The 15767-nt window shown below is 45.2% G+C and overlaps 1 protein-coding gene across 3 annotated transcripts in view; it reads left to right on the forward strand.

Annotated features, from left to right (window-relative positions):
* LOC130294081 (uncharacterized) overlaps window positions 1-15767 on the forward strand; it is a 97728-nt gene that overhangs the window by 15371 nt on the left and 66590 nt on the right. For all 3 annotated transcript variants that reach the window (XM_056543500.1, XM_056543501.1, XM_056543499.1), the window contains exon 4: window positions 6585-6665. In XM_056543500.1, the coding sequence (XP_056399475.1) occupies window positions 6585-6665 (81 nt within the window). The remainder of the gene's footprint in view (window positions 1-6584; window positions 6666-15767) is intronic.

The following is a 15767-nucleotide window of genomic DNA, read 5'->3' on the forward strand; positions in this document are numbered from 1 at the left end:
TAGGTGCAGTATAGTTCCCCTACATTAGGTGCAGTATAGTTCCCCTACATTAGGTGCAGTATAGTTCCCCCACATTAGGTGCAGTATAGTTCCCCCACATTAGGCTGGCAGTATAGTTCCCCCACATTAGGCTGGCAGTATAGTTCCCCCACATTAGGTGCAGTATAGTTCTCCCCACATTAGGTGCAGTATAGTTCCCCCACATTAGGTGCAGTATAGTTTCCCCCACATTAGGTGCAGTATACTTTCCCCCACATTTGGTGCAGTATACTTTCCCCCACATTAGGTGCAGTATAGTTTTCCCCACATTAGGTGCAATATAGTTCTCCCCACATTAGGTGCAGTATAGTTCTCCCCACATTAGGTGCAGTATAGTTCCCCCACATTAGGTGCAGTATAGTTCCCCCACATTAGGTGCAGTATACTTTCCCCCACATTAGGTGCAGTATAGTTTTCCCCACATTAGGTGCAGTATAGTTCTCCCCACATTAGGTGCAGTATAGTTCCCCCACATTAGGTGCAGTATAGTTCCCCCACATTAGGCTGGCAGTATAGTTCCCCCACATTAGGCTGGCAGTATAGTTCCCCCACATTAGGTGCAGTATAGTTCTCCCCACATTAGGTGCAGTATAGTTCCCCCACATTAGGTGCAGTATAGTTTCCCCCACATTAGGTGCAGTATACTTTCCCCCACATTTGGTGCAGTATACTTTCCCCCACATTAGGTGCAGTATAGTTTTCCCCACATTAGGTGCAATATAGTTCTCCCCACATTAGGTGCAGTATAGTTCTCCCCACATTAGGTGCAGTATAGTTCCCCCACATTAGGTGCAGTATAGTTCCCCCACATTAGGTGCAGTATACTTTCCCCCACATTAGGTGCAGTATAGTTTTCCCCACATTAGGTGCAGTATAGTTCTCCCCACATTAGGTGCAGTATAGTTCCCCCACATTAGGTGCAGTATAGTTCCCCCACATTAGGTGCAGTATACTTTCCCCCACATTAGGTGCAGTATACTTTCCCCCACATTAGGTGCAGTATAGTTCCCCCACATTAGGTGCAGTATAGTTTCCCCACATTAGGTGCAGTATACTTTCCCCCACATTAGGTGCAGTATAGTTCCCCCACATTAGGTGCAGTATAGTTTCCCCCACATTAGGTGCAGTATAGTTTTCCCCACATTAGGTGCAGTATAGTTCTCCCCACATTAGGTGCAGTATAGTTCCCCCACATTAGGTGCAGTATAGTTCCCCCACATTAGGTGCAGTATACTTTCCCCCACATTAGGTGCAGTATACTTTCCCCCACATTAGGTGCAGTATAGTTTCCCCACATTAGGTGCAGTATACTTTCCCCCACATTAGGTGCAGTATAGTTCCCCCACATTAGGTGCAGTATAGTTTCCCCCACATTAGGTGCAGTATAGTTTTCCCCACATTAGGTGCAGTATAGTTCCCCCACATTAGGTGCAGTATACTTTCCCCCACATTAGGTGCAGTATACTTTCCCCCACATTAGGTGCAGTATAGTTCCCCCACATTAGGTGCAGTATAGTTCCCCCCCATTAGGTGCAGTATAGTTCTCCCCACATTAGGTGCAGTATAGTTCCCCCACATTAGGTGCAGTATAGTTCCCCCACATTAGGTGCAGTATACTTTCCCCCACATTAGGTGCAGTATAGTTTTCCCCACATTAGGTGCAGTATAGTTCTCCCCACATTAGGTGCAGTATAGTTCCCCCACATTAGGTGCAGTATAGTTCCCCCACATTAGGTGCAGTATACTTTCCCCCACATTAGGTGCAGTATACTTTCCCCCACATTAGGTGCAGTATAGTTCCCCCACATTAGGTGCAGTATAGTTCCCCCACATTAGGTGCAGTATAGTTTCCCCCACATTAGGTGCAGTATAGTTTTCCCCACATTAGGTGCAGTATAGTTTCCCCCACATAGTTTCCCCCACACCAGCTCGTGTTCCGTGTTGGTCACTTACCATTCCGGCCGGCGCGCGCATCCTCTTCCTTGAATCTCCGCTCCTCTGTTGCTATGGGCGCACGCACGGGACGTCAATGACGTCCCTGCGTGCGCTACTTCCCGGCGGCCCCTGTGTTTTGAAAGTTAACACGGGGGCCACTGTAGAAAGGTAACCGGGACATCCTTGTGTCCCGAAAAGATCTTTCGGGACACAGGGATGTCCCGAATGTGACGGGGGGGTCCTCTGCGGGCTGCTCATGGTGGCCTTGGATGCCTCCCTGGGCTTGATTAGGGTGTGCCTGGGCACAACCGGCACACCCCGTGCGCAAGCCTATGCTGGTGCACCCTGTAGGGGCCATACACGTGCAAAGACTGTCTTCAATCCCTGCCAGGCACCACCTACATAAAAACACTCCTTCCTTTCTGTGGTGCCTGAGAGAAAGTGTAGTTTTACTACTAGCAAGGGTATCCACTGTTGATCTGATCTACTGTGCTCCCATGTTCCTGACCCAAGCCCGTTACCGTATTCTGCCTCTGTCTGATCCTGCTTGCACCTTTCTGGTTCTCCAGGGCATGACCTGGATTGACGACCACACCTCTGTCTGTTGATCAAGCCTACTTCACCTGGCTGTTTCTCAGCTCCTCAGTGCTGCTGTTCTAAGCTATAACACCAAGTCTGCTTCATCAGACTACCATCTATAGTGTCAGCTCTACCCACCTGCCTGTATACTCGATCCTTGGGACCGGGGTGTTCTTGCCTGCCTTACCAGCTTTCACTTAACAAGTAGTGTTGAGCGGCATAGGCTATATTCGAATTCGCGAATATTCGCGAATATATGGACGAATATTCGTCATATTCGCAAATATTCGCATATTCGTAATAGTCTCGTTATTTTTCGCATATGCGAATATTCACACATACGAAAATTTGTATATGCAAAAATTAACATATATGAAAATTCGCATATGCGAAAATTAGCATATGCAAATTTTCGTATATGCGAAAATTCGCACACCAGTCTCACACAGTAGTATTAGAGCCTTCTTACACCACATAAGCTGGAAGCAGAGAGGGATGATCACTGTGATGTGTACTGTGAAAAAAAAAAAAAAAAAAAACGAATATTCGTAATTACGAATATATAGCGCTATATTCGCGAATATTCGCGAATTCACGAATATGCGATATTCGCGAATAAAATTTGAATTGCGAATATTCGCGAGCAACACTATTAACAAGGACCACACTTGAGGCTGTGACCTGGTGTCTCCACACAGCTGAAGTCCAGTTTCTGCATCCTGGAGTGGGATAAAGGGTGAAAATCAGTCAAACATTTAGACTCTGCTCCCAAGTTTGTCCCAAAGCTAAAACCGTCAGTTGGGACATTACAATCCTAAAGTATACTGTCATGTTCTATTTAGGTGTTCACATATTATAGAAACAGTACATGAAGTTACCATAGGTCCTTGGCAGGAAGCTAGACAGAATTCTCCTTAATAGAAGAATGGCATTCTTAGCAAAAAAAAAAGTAGTAGCAGTGGTCCATATCTTATGAAAGTACATACAGGGGGTAATATATATTAGATCCTTCTGTCTTCAGTGGTAAAACCCATCATCATTGTGCCATTGCTTCTAACTATCAAACACTTACCACATCATCTCTCAGTATAGTCAACCAACTTTATAAGGATATACAACATTTTTTAAAACTTTTTTTTTATTCTTGCTCAGCCCATGTTATGGTACATAAAACCCCTTGGGGGATATTTATCAAAGTTGTCTATGTCCCGCATCAATATAGACCAAACTACAGAGTGTTTGGCCGGTCTATTGTGCGCCTAATTTATCAAAAGTCGCACGGCTCTTGATAAATTCTGTGCACAGACTTCATGATCTATGCTTTAGTCTATATTTAAACCTGCTCCAACATGGTCTGACATTTTGGCGTACTTTCAGCCCATGCGACTTGTCGCTGAAAAGTCGCTTTTGAAAAATTCAGCACCAATGCATTTTTCAATGCATTTCAGTCTAAAATAGACTAGCATACATCATGTTCTAAAAATCCTCTGGAGCAAAAGTCGCAGAAAAGTCGCACATATTTAGACTGTGACTTTCTGTGCGACAATTGTAGACAGGAAAAAACAGTCTAAATCCTTTGAAAAATATCCCCCTTTATGTTGTATTATATGGCTATATGGTTATATTAGTTTGTGTTATATGGATTCAATTACAAGTTAAGTCCATCAGAGAACCAATTCTTTTAAGCTTTTCTCTTCTCTCCAGAGGAAAACTTTAAAATGGCTTACTAATGGGCTCTAGTAGTCACTTGCCCAAGATGGCCCTACTAAATGTAGACTACAATGCTTATAGAACTATGAGACCTGTTTCCTTAAATTTAACTGTTATAGAAGACATTAGGCATTCTATACCGTACACAATAATTTAATAAAAACATAGCTTGTTACAAGGTCAATGAGCTTTAAAGGGGTACTCCACACTTGGACATCTTATCCCCTAGCCAAAGGTTTGTGTGTAAGATGTATGATCGCGGGAGGTCTAGTCGCTGGAATGCCCCCATGATCTCCAAGCCAGGACCCCGGCATTCTGAATATTCATGTTTAGAATGGCGGTATCAGGCGGCTGTGTCTGTGACGTCACACCCCCTCCATTATTGTCTATGGGAGGAGGCATTCTGAACATAAATGAGTGCTGTCCCAGAGATCACGGGGGTTCCAGTGGCCAGACCCCCACGATCAGACATCGAATCCTTTGGATTAGGGATAAGATGTCTAGGGGTGGAGTACCCCTTTATAAGAGGGAATAAGTGTTTTGTCCCATAATAAATAGCATGCAACAGGCAAATAGTTCAGCACTCAGAGGTTAACTTATTGGGTGGAGCTGTGCTGCTGAATTCTTATATTCAATTTACGTTGTTTTAAATGTAAAATCCGGACAGTGCATAAACATTGGTTTGAGGCTGAATATATCCTCCAAATCTGTATTTGGGTTTGATATTTCACAAAGTTTACCCCTGCTGTTTTTATATGCAGTAGTGAACTTTGAAGAGAAAATGTATTTTATTTATATTGCTAAGCTGCCGGGGTACTTCTTGTCTGCACATTGACATCTGTGGAGAAGCACGCTCCCTCCTTTGTCTGACATTTTCATTATAGGGTCTTTCATATTGTGTAATTCTTTTACACAGTGACTTGTTGTTCTACCTCTGTTCACTTCTTGGGAACTATATTTATTTTGTTCAAATTGTATATCATCACACTGAAAGTATAAGGAAACATGCAATAAATCAAGTTCGATTGCATAGTAAATGTATCTACAGGGTAATAATAGCAGCAATATAGGCAGAGTGTTAATGACTTGATACTTATATGAATGTGTTTATTTCCCTCTATTCTTTCTCCAACCATTTGTTACAAATTACATGCTTGTTTCACATAAGTACTGTTGTCTAGACACAGCACATGCAGATTTGCTCATTTTCAATCATTTGCCAAATGAACAAGTTTGTAACTAAGAATGGAGAGAGTTCATTGGAAAGCTTATGTTACTTAAATTTAATGTATTTGCTTTAGGCTAGGTTTCCACCTTTTTAATGTTTTTTTTTTTTTTTTAACAAAAATGCCAATAAAAATGCCCATTCTGCCGCAGTTTTTTTTAATTTTTGTGAAAAAACGCTACGGACAAATGTTAGCTGCAAGTCAATAGGGAATGGCATATCAACTTGGCGTTTTTCAGTTTGGCATTTTTTTATATCCTTTTGGTGTTTTTCAGCTATTTTTGGCTCCTTGGATGTTTTTTAAAAGCAACCTCTTGTTTAGACTTTGGCGTTTTTTTTAAGGAAAATCTTAGAAGTCTATGGAAGTGAAAAAATGCCATGTGGGTTTTAACTTTGACATTTTTGCAGGTGGTTTTTATTCTTTTTTGGACTTAGCATGATGGAGATACCTTTTTTAATAAAATTTCGGAGGGTACAATTAAAAAAAATTATAAAAAAAAATACAGTAGTGATGGAAAAAATAGTATTTAACAAAATTTTTATTATTTGTGACAAAATTTTTGTTCATTTTTAGACAGGAATCAATTTATGTGGGCGGATAGGGAACTAAAAATGGAGCCAACAATAATAAAAATTTAGAAAGGGGCCATTTAAATGTAAAAATAATCTATTTTTTAAACTTTTTATCAGTAATGTATTTTAATAATGTGTTTAATAACAGATTATTCCATGATGGGAGTAGTAGTACCTGTACTAATAGACAGATAGCCCGGGTGTCTCTTCTGACACCTGTTGCGATCCTCCTATATAATATATAGATGCGGGCAGCACAGCGGCTTCTCTGACTTTGACTCTGACTTTGACACAAGCCGTTCTCTAGAGGATTTCTTCACTCACTGGTCATGGTAACATGAGACACTGCTTAACAAAAAGTTGGCTGCAAAATTACTGACACATAGATTCCAAATGAAGAATTGCAATTGGTATTTCTAAATGAGAATAAATATGTTGAATTGTGGTGATACTATGTATTTAATAGAAATGTTTTGTATCACATATCTTATAAGTCTAATTTTGTTTTATTTTAATATCCCAGCCTCACATCCAAATCCAACTGGGATCTCAGGAAATTAGACTTGGAATATGTTGACACGAAGAGACGTAAACAGCATGAGGGGTAAGTTTTGGAATAAATATTAGAAGCTAGTTAGGCTGGGTTCACATATGTCTGGGATCCAGCATAGATGATCTCAGCCTAGATCTCGACGCAACTGATGCCATTACTGATAACAACGTGTATCAGTTGTCAAAAGTTGTATGGCATCCGGTGTCCATTGTTTCATCCAGCATCTCAATTTTGACGCCAGAGGGTTCGACATGCCGGACAGCACCAGACAGGAGAATGCAGCAAACTGTGTTCCCCTTTCTGGTGCCATTCAGCGTGTCCAACCCTCCAGCATCAAAATTGATATACTGGTTGATTGTAAGCTGTCCCTTAATATCTCGTTCCCTGCATGGAGCTCCTATATATGTTTGGTATTTCCACAACAGAAAGGTAATTTCAAGTTTTTATGTCCTTGATACAATGGCCCTGATTTACTATTGTAAACTTGACATGATTCGTTGGGTTGTTAACCAGATTCTGTCTGTGCCAAAATTTGTGCCAGAAATGAAAGAAACCTGACCAACTCCCCATTTTACTGAGAAAACCCCCAAAAAGGGGTGTAACCACTGGGAAAAGGGCTATGGCTACCAAAAAGGGAGTGTTCCCAACCTTTTCACAAAAACCAAACATATTTACTAAGGTTTACACAATGTGGTGGATTTGAGCTGAGGAAAACCCACAGATCAGAGCATGTGTAAAAAAAATTATATAAAAAAAGCTAAATGTAGGGGAAAAGTGCAAAATGTAGGGAAACCTTAGTAAATGCTGTGGAAAAAATTGTAGGGAATTAAAACCCTCAAAGAAACCTACAGAACACTCTTAGTAAATCAGGACCAATATCTGTTATTAGAATGCCATCTTTACATGTAGTTTATAGTACTGTTACCTTCTGACGAGGAGGCATTCCTAGACTACGTCCTGCACCAGTTCCCTAGTACAATGCAACCTTCACCATTGATAAACCGCACCAGCATAATGGGGGTAATTTATTATTAAATGGGCACTGTCACCAACTTTATTTTTTGATATGTTGTAGTACTTATGTACTACAACATATCTCTAATATATAGAAATAGAAAGATCATCCAGCTCTCCACCGCCGCCTCAGTGCGCGGACTCGTGCGGACACCACGTAGACGAACAATTGAAAAGTAGAACAATGTCCAGCACAAAGCACGATGCAAGATGAAATTTATTGTAGATACACACGGCAAACAGCAACACGGATCATGGAGTAGAGTGACGCGTTTCAGCAACCTTAGTCGCCTTAGTCATACAATGGTATACTCAGGTCAGCCTGGCTCTTATAGTGGGTGGCACCGCCCCCCCCACCAGGTGAAAACACCTGAGTGGAACGGGGCGGTGCACAGCCACACACAAAGGCCAGGCCGGCGTCTGCGTTCACATTAGACAAAAAGGAACACTAAACAAGATATACATAGCTCACAAATAAAATAAACTGTGAAATATCATAGATAAAGAAAAATATACATAAACAAAATTTCTAGGGATAAAGACTGACCGACATGTATAGAAAAACCATATAGTAACAAATCAATAGTTTAAAAATACACGGTAGTATACATTGTCAGTCACACCCTAAGTGTGCTCAAGTTTATCAATGTTGGACACAGTATAGAACCAATACCATCATCATTTTTAAGATATCAAGCCAAGTCACTTCAAGTATGGCAAATAATGTTAATATGTAAAGGGAAAGGAAGGACTTGGTACAAATAAACTGGTAAGAATACTTAAAAGTTATAGTTATATAGATTAAGAACTAATCCCCTGGATATACCCCACATCCGAAAACAATGACTGAATAAATGCGAAGATAATCGTGAACTAGTATAAGTTATAGTATAAATGTTAGCCATCTGTATGAGCGGATGCGGGACAATCCCTGGGAAGATGTCTAGGTTCTATAGAAAAACGTAATGGGGGAAAGGGAGAGGGCCACTCATCCAAAGTCTATACAACCACATATGGTTGGATATGATACGTTTATAATATAAAAGATAGAGAGCATATATTGTGGTAAATATAGACCTATGGGAAATATCAACTAATGGAACAGGAGGACTATGAACTGTAGGGAACTGAATTGTGAGGTCTACTATGTGGGAGGGAGTATATGAAATAGCTGTATTGTATATTGAGCTATGACATCCCTGTATATATGGGTTCAATGAGGGGATAGGAACAAGGGCAAGACATCAGATAAACAGTTCAAGAAATAAAACGAACTATCTGAGCGTATATTTCATTATATGCAGATCTAATAATACAACATGGTGTCTTGCCTTTTGTTCAAGCCCCTAGGAGACCTAGTATCAAGTTTTAAAATCCAAAACACCTCACGGTCAAGTAACTTCTTTCTATGGTCCCCACCGCGCAAAGGCATGGTAACTTTTTCTATGCCCTGAATATATAAGCTGCGAGTTGACCCAGAATGTTTCTCTGCACAATGTCGACTCACCATGGAAACGTGCCGGGAGTTAAAATGGGGGATGTCCGACAGGTGCCTCCGAATTCTCACCTTCAGGGCACCCGTCGTGCACCCCACATATTGGATGTTACACTCCCGGCACGTGATGAGATAAACGACATGGTGTGTGTTACAGTTGACAAATTGTGTCATGTTGAATTGCTCACCATTGGATGCTGACACAAAGCTCGTGCTGTTAAGCATAATAGAACAGCAAGTGCATCTGCCATGACCGCATCTGAACGAGCCCTGGTGTTGCAACCAATTAGTCTTGTGACTTCTAGTGTTCAAAAAGAGACTAGGAGACACTTTATTAGATATAGTTTTAGCTTTCTTAGATATACATCTGAAACCACCACTGAATATTTCAGAAAAAGATGGATCACCTGAAATCATGGGAATGTATTTTTGCACTATATTGCGGATAGCATGAAAGTCATCACTATATTGGGTCACAAACGTAATGGGGTGATGTCTTTGCATCACCATATCGTTATCGCTGGTGGGACAGGGCAATCTCTTCCCACCAGACAGAAGTTTTGGGCGATCACGGTCGCGGGCAATGTTTATCGCCCGTTGAATGTGCCGATCGTGGTAGCCTCTTGATCTCAAACGGGATGAGATAACTCCGATCTCACGATCAAAGTCCTCCTGTCTAGAACAATTACGTCTAGGACGTATCATCTCACCCACGGGTAAATTTTTGGTCACGTGGGTGGGATGACACGAATCGGCTCGTAGGATAGAGTTCACATTGGTTTCCTTCCTATATGTGGACGTCTCAATTTTTCCGGTAATAATATCACCAGTCAGATATAGGTCCAGGAAGGAGACAGTGGGGACATAAGATGATACAGTAAATTTGAGGTTAAGAGCGTTATCATTTAGATACTCTGAAAATAATTCCACGGCCGACACATTCGAATCCCATATAAATATGAGGTCGTCGATGTATCGGCCGTAAAATAAAATGGATGAAGAATAAGGATTGCTGGGGGCGAAGATAGTCTCCCTCTCCCACCAACACATGTAAATGTTGGCGAGAGAGGGGGAGAACTTCGCCCCCATCGACGCTCCGGTCGTTTGCAGAAAAAAATGTTGGTCAAATTTGAAAAAGTTATGTGTTAGTAAAAACTCTACCACTAAGATAACATATTCGCATAGATCAGCCGAATACCGCGAATATGTTTTCAAAAACCAGTCCAATGCTGGTCTGACTAATGTGTGAGGTATAACTGAATAAAGGGAGGTGACATCAGCAGTTATCCATATATAATTATCTCGCCAGGTTATATCCTCACACATAGTCAAAATGTGTCCGGTGTCTTTGATATAGCCCGGGATTTGGCCGATCAGTGGTTGGAGCAGGTTATCCACCCATGAGCACATTCTTTCATTTAGGGAAGATATCCCTGCCACAATCGGTCTCATGGGTGGGGGAAATATGCCTTTGTGGACCTTGGGGAGCGAATGGAATATAGCAATAACTGGATGTTTGATTTTGATATACTCAGCTTGACGCTGATCAATAAATCCATTGGCTACCCCAAGATCCACAAGGTTATCCAGAATAGGTTTAAAGGAGCAGGTGGGGTCACCGGATAAATTTTTGTAAGTGATAGTATCTCGCAACATGGTCATGTTCAATTTGCGGTAAAGTCCTTTGTCAAGGACTACAACTGCCCCCCCTTTGTCAGCCTGTCGGACGATAATATCGTCCGACATGCTGAGATGGTCAAGTGCTGACTTCTCTTGGGGGGATAGATTACCAGCTGATTTACAATTTTTCTTTTTCGATAGCATCAACAACTCTCGTTCCACCACTTCTTGGAAGTGGTCAAGGACGGGAGTCCTCGACATAATCGGGTAGAAATCCGGGTTAGAGACAATAAATTCAGGTACCCCATCAGTGTGAGGCATATTAAACAGTTGTTGTAACTCAGAAGCAATGCATTGATCACTGAAAGTGTATACATGTTGATTGGTATTAGAACTGGAAGGGAACGTACTAGTATCTGTAATATAATTATCAGACATAGCCACATTATCATGCAAACTACTTATATTCAAATCGCTATTTATATCGGCATTAACATGACTGTCAGACATATTATGGAAGTGCTTCTTAATCGTAATGTCTCTCACTAGCTTGTTAATGTCCAACAAAGTGTTGAATAAGTTGAAATGACAGGAAGGTGCAAAGGTGAGCCCTTTTGAGAGAACACTCAGTTCATAAGAAGATAATGTCTTTGCTGATAAGTTGAAAACGGGTATAGAGCTCACCTCCTCCTGTAAGACCGCGGGCTTCTTCTTGGACGACCGGTGCTTCCTCCCCGCTCGGCGTTTTTTGATGACGTAGAGCGACTCACCGGTACCTTAGATGACGTGGGTAACGGGGAGGAGGAAGCTGCCGGAGTGACAGGTCCAGAGGCGTCGGTCTGATCTCCAGAATCCATAGAGTCGCCATCCGTGCATGTAAAGCTGACTTTAGAGTCTTTAGTGGAAATGGGATTCTTATTCTTAGAGGTATGCTTGCGCCCGCGACCCTTTTTTAGGATGGATTTGGGATTGGGTCTATTATCCATTGTTGGCCACTGGTAAACCGTACTGGTTTGATAATCCTGTAAATCCCTCATGAACTTTTTCTGTTTGACCTCTGTGATGACTGACTCAGCTTTAGCAATATTCTCTCTGATTTTGCTATCTTGTTCCATGAAAGTGGGGTGATTTTCATATTGTTGCAGTGACAGTTGCAGTTTTGTGATATTTTCATCAACTTCCAACAATGCTTGTTCTTCATAGGCAATAATTAAATTCATAAATTTGAGTGATGATTCTGTCATAAGTTGTTCCCAATCAGCCTTAAATTGCTCCCCAAACACAGTGGTGGGAAACTTTCTCAGTCGTAGTTGTCACGATGCCGGCTGGCAGGTAGTGGATCCTCTGTGCCAGAGAGGGATGGCGAGGACCGCGCTAGTGGACCGGTTCTAAGCCACTACAGGTTTTCACCAGAGCCCGCCGCAAAGCGGGATGGTCTTGCTGCGGCGGTAGTGACCAGGTCGTATCCACTAGCAACGGCTCACCTCTCTGACTGCTGAAGATAGGCGAGGTACAAGGGAGTAGGCAGAAGCAAGGTCGGACGTAGCAGAAGGTCGAGGCAGGCAGCAAGGATCGTAGTCAGGGGCAACGGCAGGAGGTCAGGAACACGGGCTAGGAACAGACAAGGGAACGCTTTCACTAGGCACTAAGGCAACAAGATCCGGCAAGGGAGTGCAAGGGAGGAGACCAGATATAGCCAGGGAGCAGGTGGGAGCCAATTAAGCTAATTGGGCCAGGCACCAATCATTGGTGCACTGGCCCTTTAAGTCTCAGGGAGCTGGCGCGCGCGCGCCCTAGAGAGCGGAGCCGCGCGCGCCAGCAGATGACAGCAGGGGACGGGAACGGGTAAGTGACCTGGGATGCGATTCGCGAGCGGGCGCGTCCCGCTGTGCGAATCGCATCCCCAACGGCCATGACAGAGCAGCGCTCCCGGTCAGCGGGACTGACCGGGGAGCTGCAGGGAGAAAGACGCCGTGAGCGCTCCGGGGAGGAGCGGGGGCCCGGAGCGCTAGGCGTAACAGTACCCCCCCCCTTAGGTCTCCCCTTCTCTTTGTCCGGTAACTGCCCCCCCTGGGATGAGGACACCGGGAAAGGATGGAGGGATTCCTCAACGGCAGGCAGAACAGCAGGAGTAGGAATGGGGAGAGAGGGCAGAGGGCGAGACCTGGCACGGGGCAGTGTGACACCAGGACGAGGGCCATGAGGGGACACAGAGGCTTGCCTGATGGGACTGGGAGGGGGGGAGAGGCATTTCCTGTGGCAGGCAGAGTCCTTAATGACCTTAGGGGGACCGGGTACAGGAGGAACCACAGGGTCACGGCAAGGGTTACTGGGAACCGGTTTTAGGCAGTCCTTGGAACAAGAGGGCCCCCAACTCTTGATCTCCCCAGTGGACCAATCCAGGGTTGGGGAATGGTGTTGAAGCCAGGGTAGTCCAAGGAGAATTTCGGAAGTGCAATTGGGAAGGACCAAAAATTCAACTTTCTCGTGATGAGGTCCGATGCACATTAGGAGGGGCTCTGTGCGGTAACGCACGGTGCAGTCCAACCTGGCTCCGTTGACTGCGGAAATGTGTAGTGGCTTGACAAGACGGGTCACCGGAATGCGGAATTTATTCACTAAGGACTCCCGAATAAAATTCCCAGAAGCTCCAGAGTCCAGGCAGGCCACGGCTGAGAGGGGAGAGCTGGCTGAAGTAGAAATCCGAACAGGCACCGTGAGACGTGGAGAAGCCGACTTAGCATCAAGAGACGCCACACCCACGAGAGCTGGGTGCGAGCGTGCGTTTCCCAGACGTGGAGGACGGATTGGGCAATCCACCAAAAAATGTTCAGTACTGGCACAGTACAGACAAAGATTCTCTTCCTTACGGCGATTCCTCTCTTCCAGGGTCAGGCGAGACCGATCCACTTGCATGGCCTCCTCGGCGGGAGGCCTAGGCGCAGATTGCAGTGGAGACTGTGGGAGAGGTGACCAGAGATCTAAGTCTTTTTCCTGGCGGAGCTCTTGATGCCTCTCAGAAAAACGCATGTCAATGCGAGTGGCTAGATGAATGAGTTCATGCAGGTTAGCAGGAGTCTCTCGTGCGGCCAGAACATCTTTAATGTTGCTGGATAGGCCTTTTTTAAAGGTCGCGCAGAGAGCCTCATTATTCCAGGATAGTTCAGAAGCAAGAGTACGGAATTGTATGGCGTACTCGCCAACGGAGGAATTACCCTGGACCAGGTTCAGCAGGGCAGTCTCAGCAGAAGAGGCTCGGGCAGGTTCCTCAAAGACACTTCGAATTTCCGAGAAGAAGGAGTGTACAGAGGCAGTGACGGGGTCATTGCGGTCCCAGAGAGGTGTGGCCCATGACAGAGCTTTTCCAGACAGAAGGCTGACTACGAAAGCCACCTTAGACCTTTCAGTAGGAAACTGGTCCGACATCATCTCCAAGTGCAGGGAACATTGCGAAAGAAAGCCACGGCAAAACTTAGAGTCCCCATTAAATTTGTCCGGCAAGGACAGGCGGAGGCTAGGAGTGGCCACTCGCTGCGGAAGGGGTGCAGGAGCGGGCGGAGGAGATGGTTGTTGCTGCTGTAGCTGTGACTGAACTTGCTGTAGTTGTGACTGGAGTTGCTGTGTCATGGTGGTCAAGTACGACAGCTGGTGATCTTGTTGGGCGATCTGGCGAGCTTGCTGGGCGACCAGCGTAGGGAGGTCAGCGACAACTGGCAGAGGAACTTCAGCGGGATCCATGGCCGGATCTACTGTCACGATGCCGGCTGGCAGGTAGTGGATCCTCTGTGCCAGAGAGGGATGGCGAGGACCGCGCTAGTGGACCGGTTCTAAGCCACTACAGGTTTTCACCAGAGCCCGCCACAAAGCGGGATGGTCTTGCTGCGGCGGTAGTGACCAGGTCGTATCCACTAGCAACGGCTCACCTCTCTGACTGCTGAAGATAGGCGAGGTACAAGGGAGTAGGCAGAAGCAAGGTCGGACGTAGCAGAAGGTCGAGGCAGGCAGCAAGGATCGTAGTCAGGGGCAACGGCAGGAGGTCAGGAACACGGGCTAGGAACAGACAAGGGAACGCTTTCACTAGGCACTAAGGCAACAAGATCCGGCAAGGGAGTGCAAGGGAGGAGACCAGATATAGCCAGGGAGCAGGTGGGAGCCAATTAAGCTAATTGGGCCAGGCACCAATCATTGGTGCACTGGCCCTTTAAGTCTCAGGGAGCTGGCGCGCGCGCGCCCTAGAGAGCGGAGCCGCGCGCGCCAGCAGATGACAGCAGGGGACGGGAACGGGTAAGTGACCTGGGATGCGATTCGCGAGCGGGCGCGTCCCGCTGTGCGAATCGCATCCCCAACGGCCATGACAGAGCAGCGCTCCCGGTCAGCGGGACTGACCGGGGAGCTGCAGGGAGAAAGACGCCGTGAGCGCTCCGGGGAGGAGCGGGGGCCCGGAGCGCTAGGCGTAACAGTAGTCCTCTGGGAACCATGTTGTTTTCAACATATTTCTTAAGGGTGGAGACATCCCACCAAATACGAGTCTCTTTGGTGAGAGCCCTCTCCATTTCCTCTATTAGAATCTTAAGATCCACTGTTGCTTTCGTACCTGTGTCTTGCATGTTGAACATCAGGGACATCTTTGCAATGCGTGCTTGGCGGTCGTCATCCACGGGTTTCAGGCAGGCACTTGTAGCCATTTTCGCTCCTGAACACGTATCTCCGGGATAGTATGGTGGGTGCACGGATAGTCCGATAGATTATAGAAATAGAAAGATCATCCAGCTCTCCACCGCCGCCTCAGTGCGCGGACTCGTGCGGACACCACGTAGACGAACAATTGAAAAGTAGAACAATGTCCAGCACAAAGCACGATGCAAGATGAAATTTATTGTAGATACACACGGCAAACAGCAACACGGATCATGGAGTAGAGTGACGCGTTTCAGCAACCTTAGTCGCCTTAGTCATACAATGGTATACTCAGGTCAGCCTGGCTCTTATAGTGGGTGGCACCGCCCCCCCCCCCCCCCACCAGG

The sequence above is a fragment of the Hyla sarda genome, chromosome 10, assembly GCF_029499605.1.
Source record: "Hyla sarda isolate aHylSar1 chromosome 10, aHylSar1.hap1, whole genome shotgun sequence".
NCBI classification, from domain to species: domain Eukaryota; kingdom Metazoa; phylum Chordata; class Amphibia; order Anura; family Hylidae; genus Hyla; species Hyla sarda.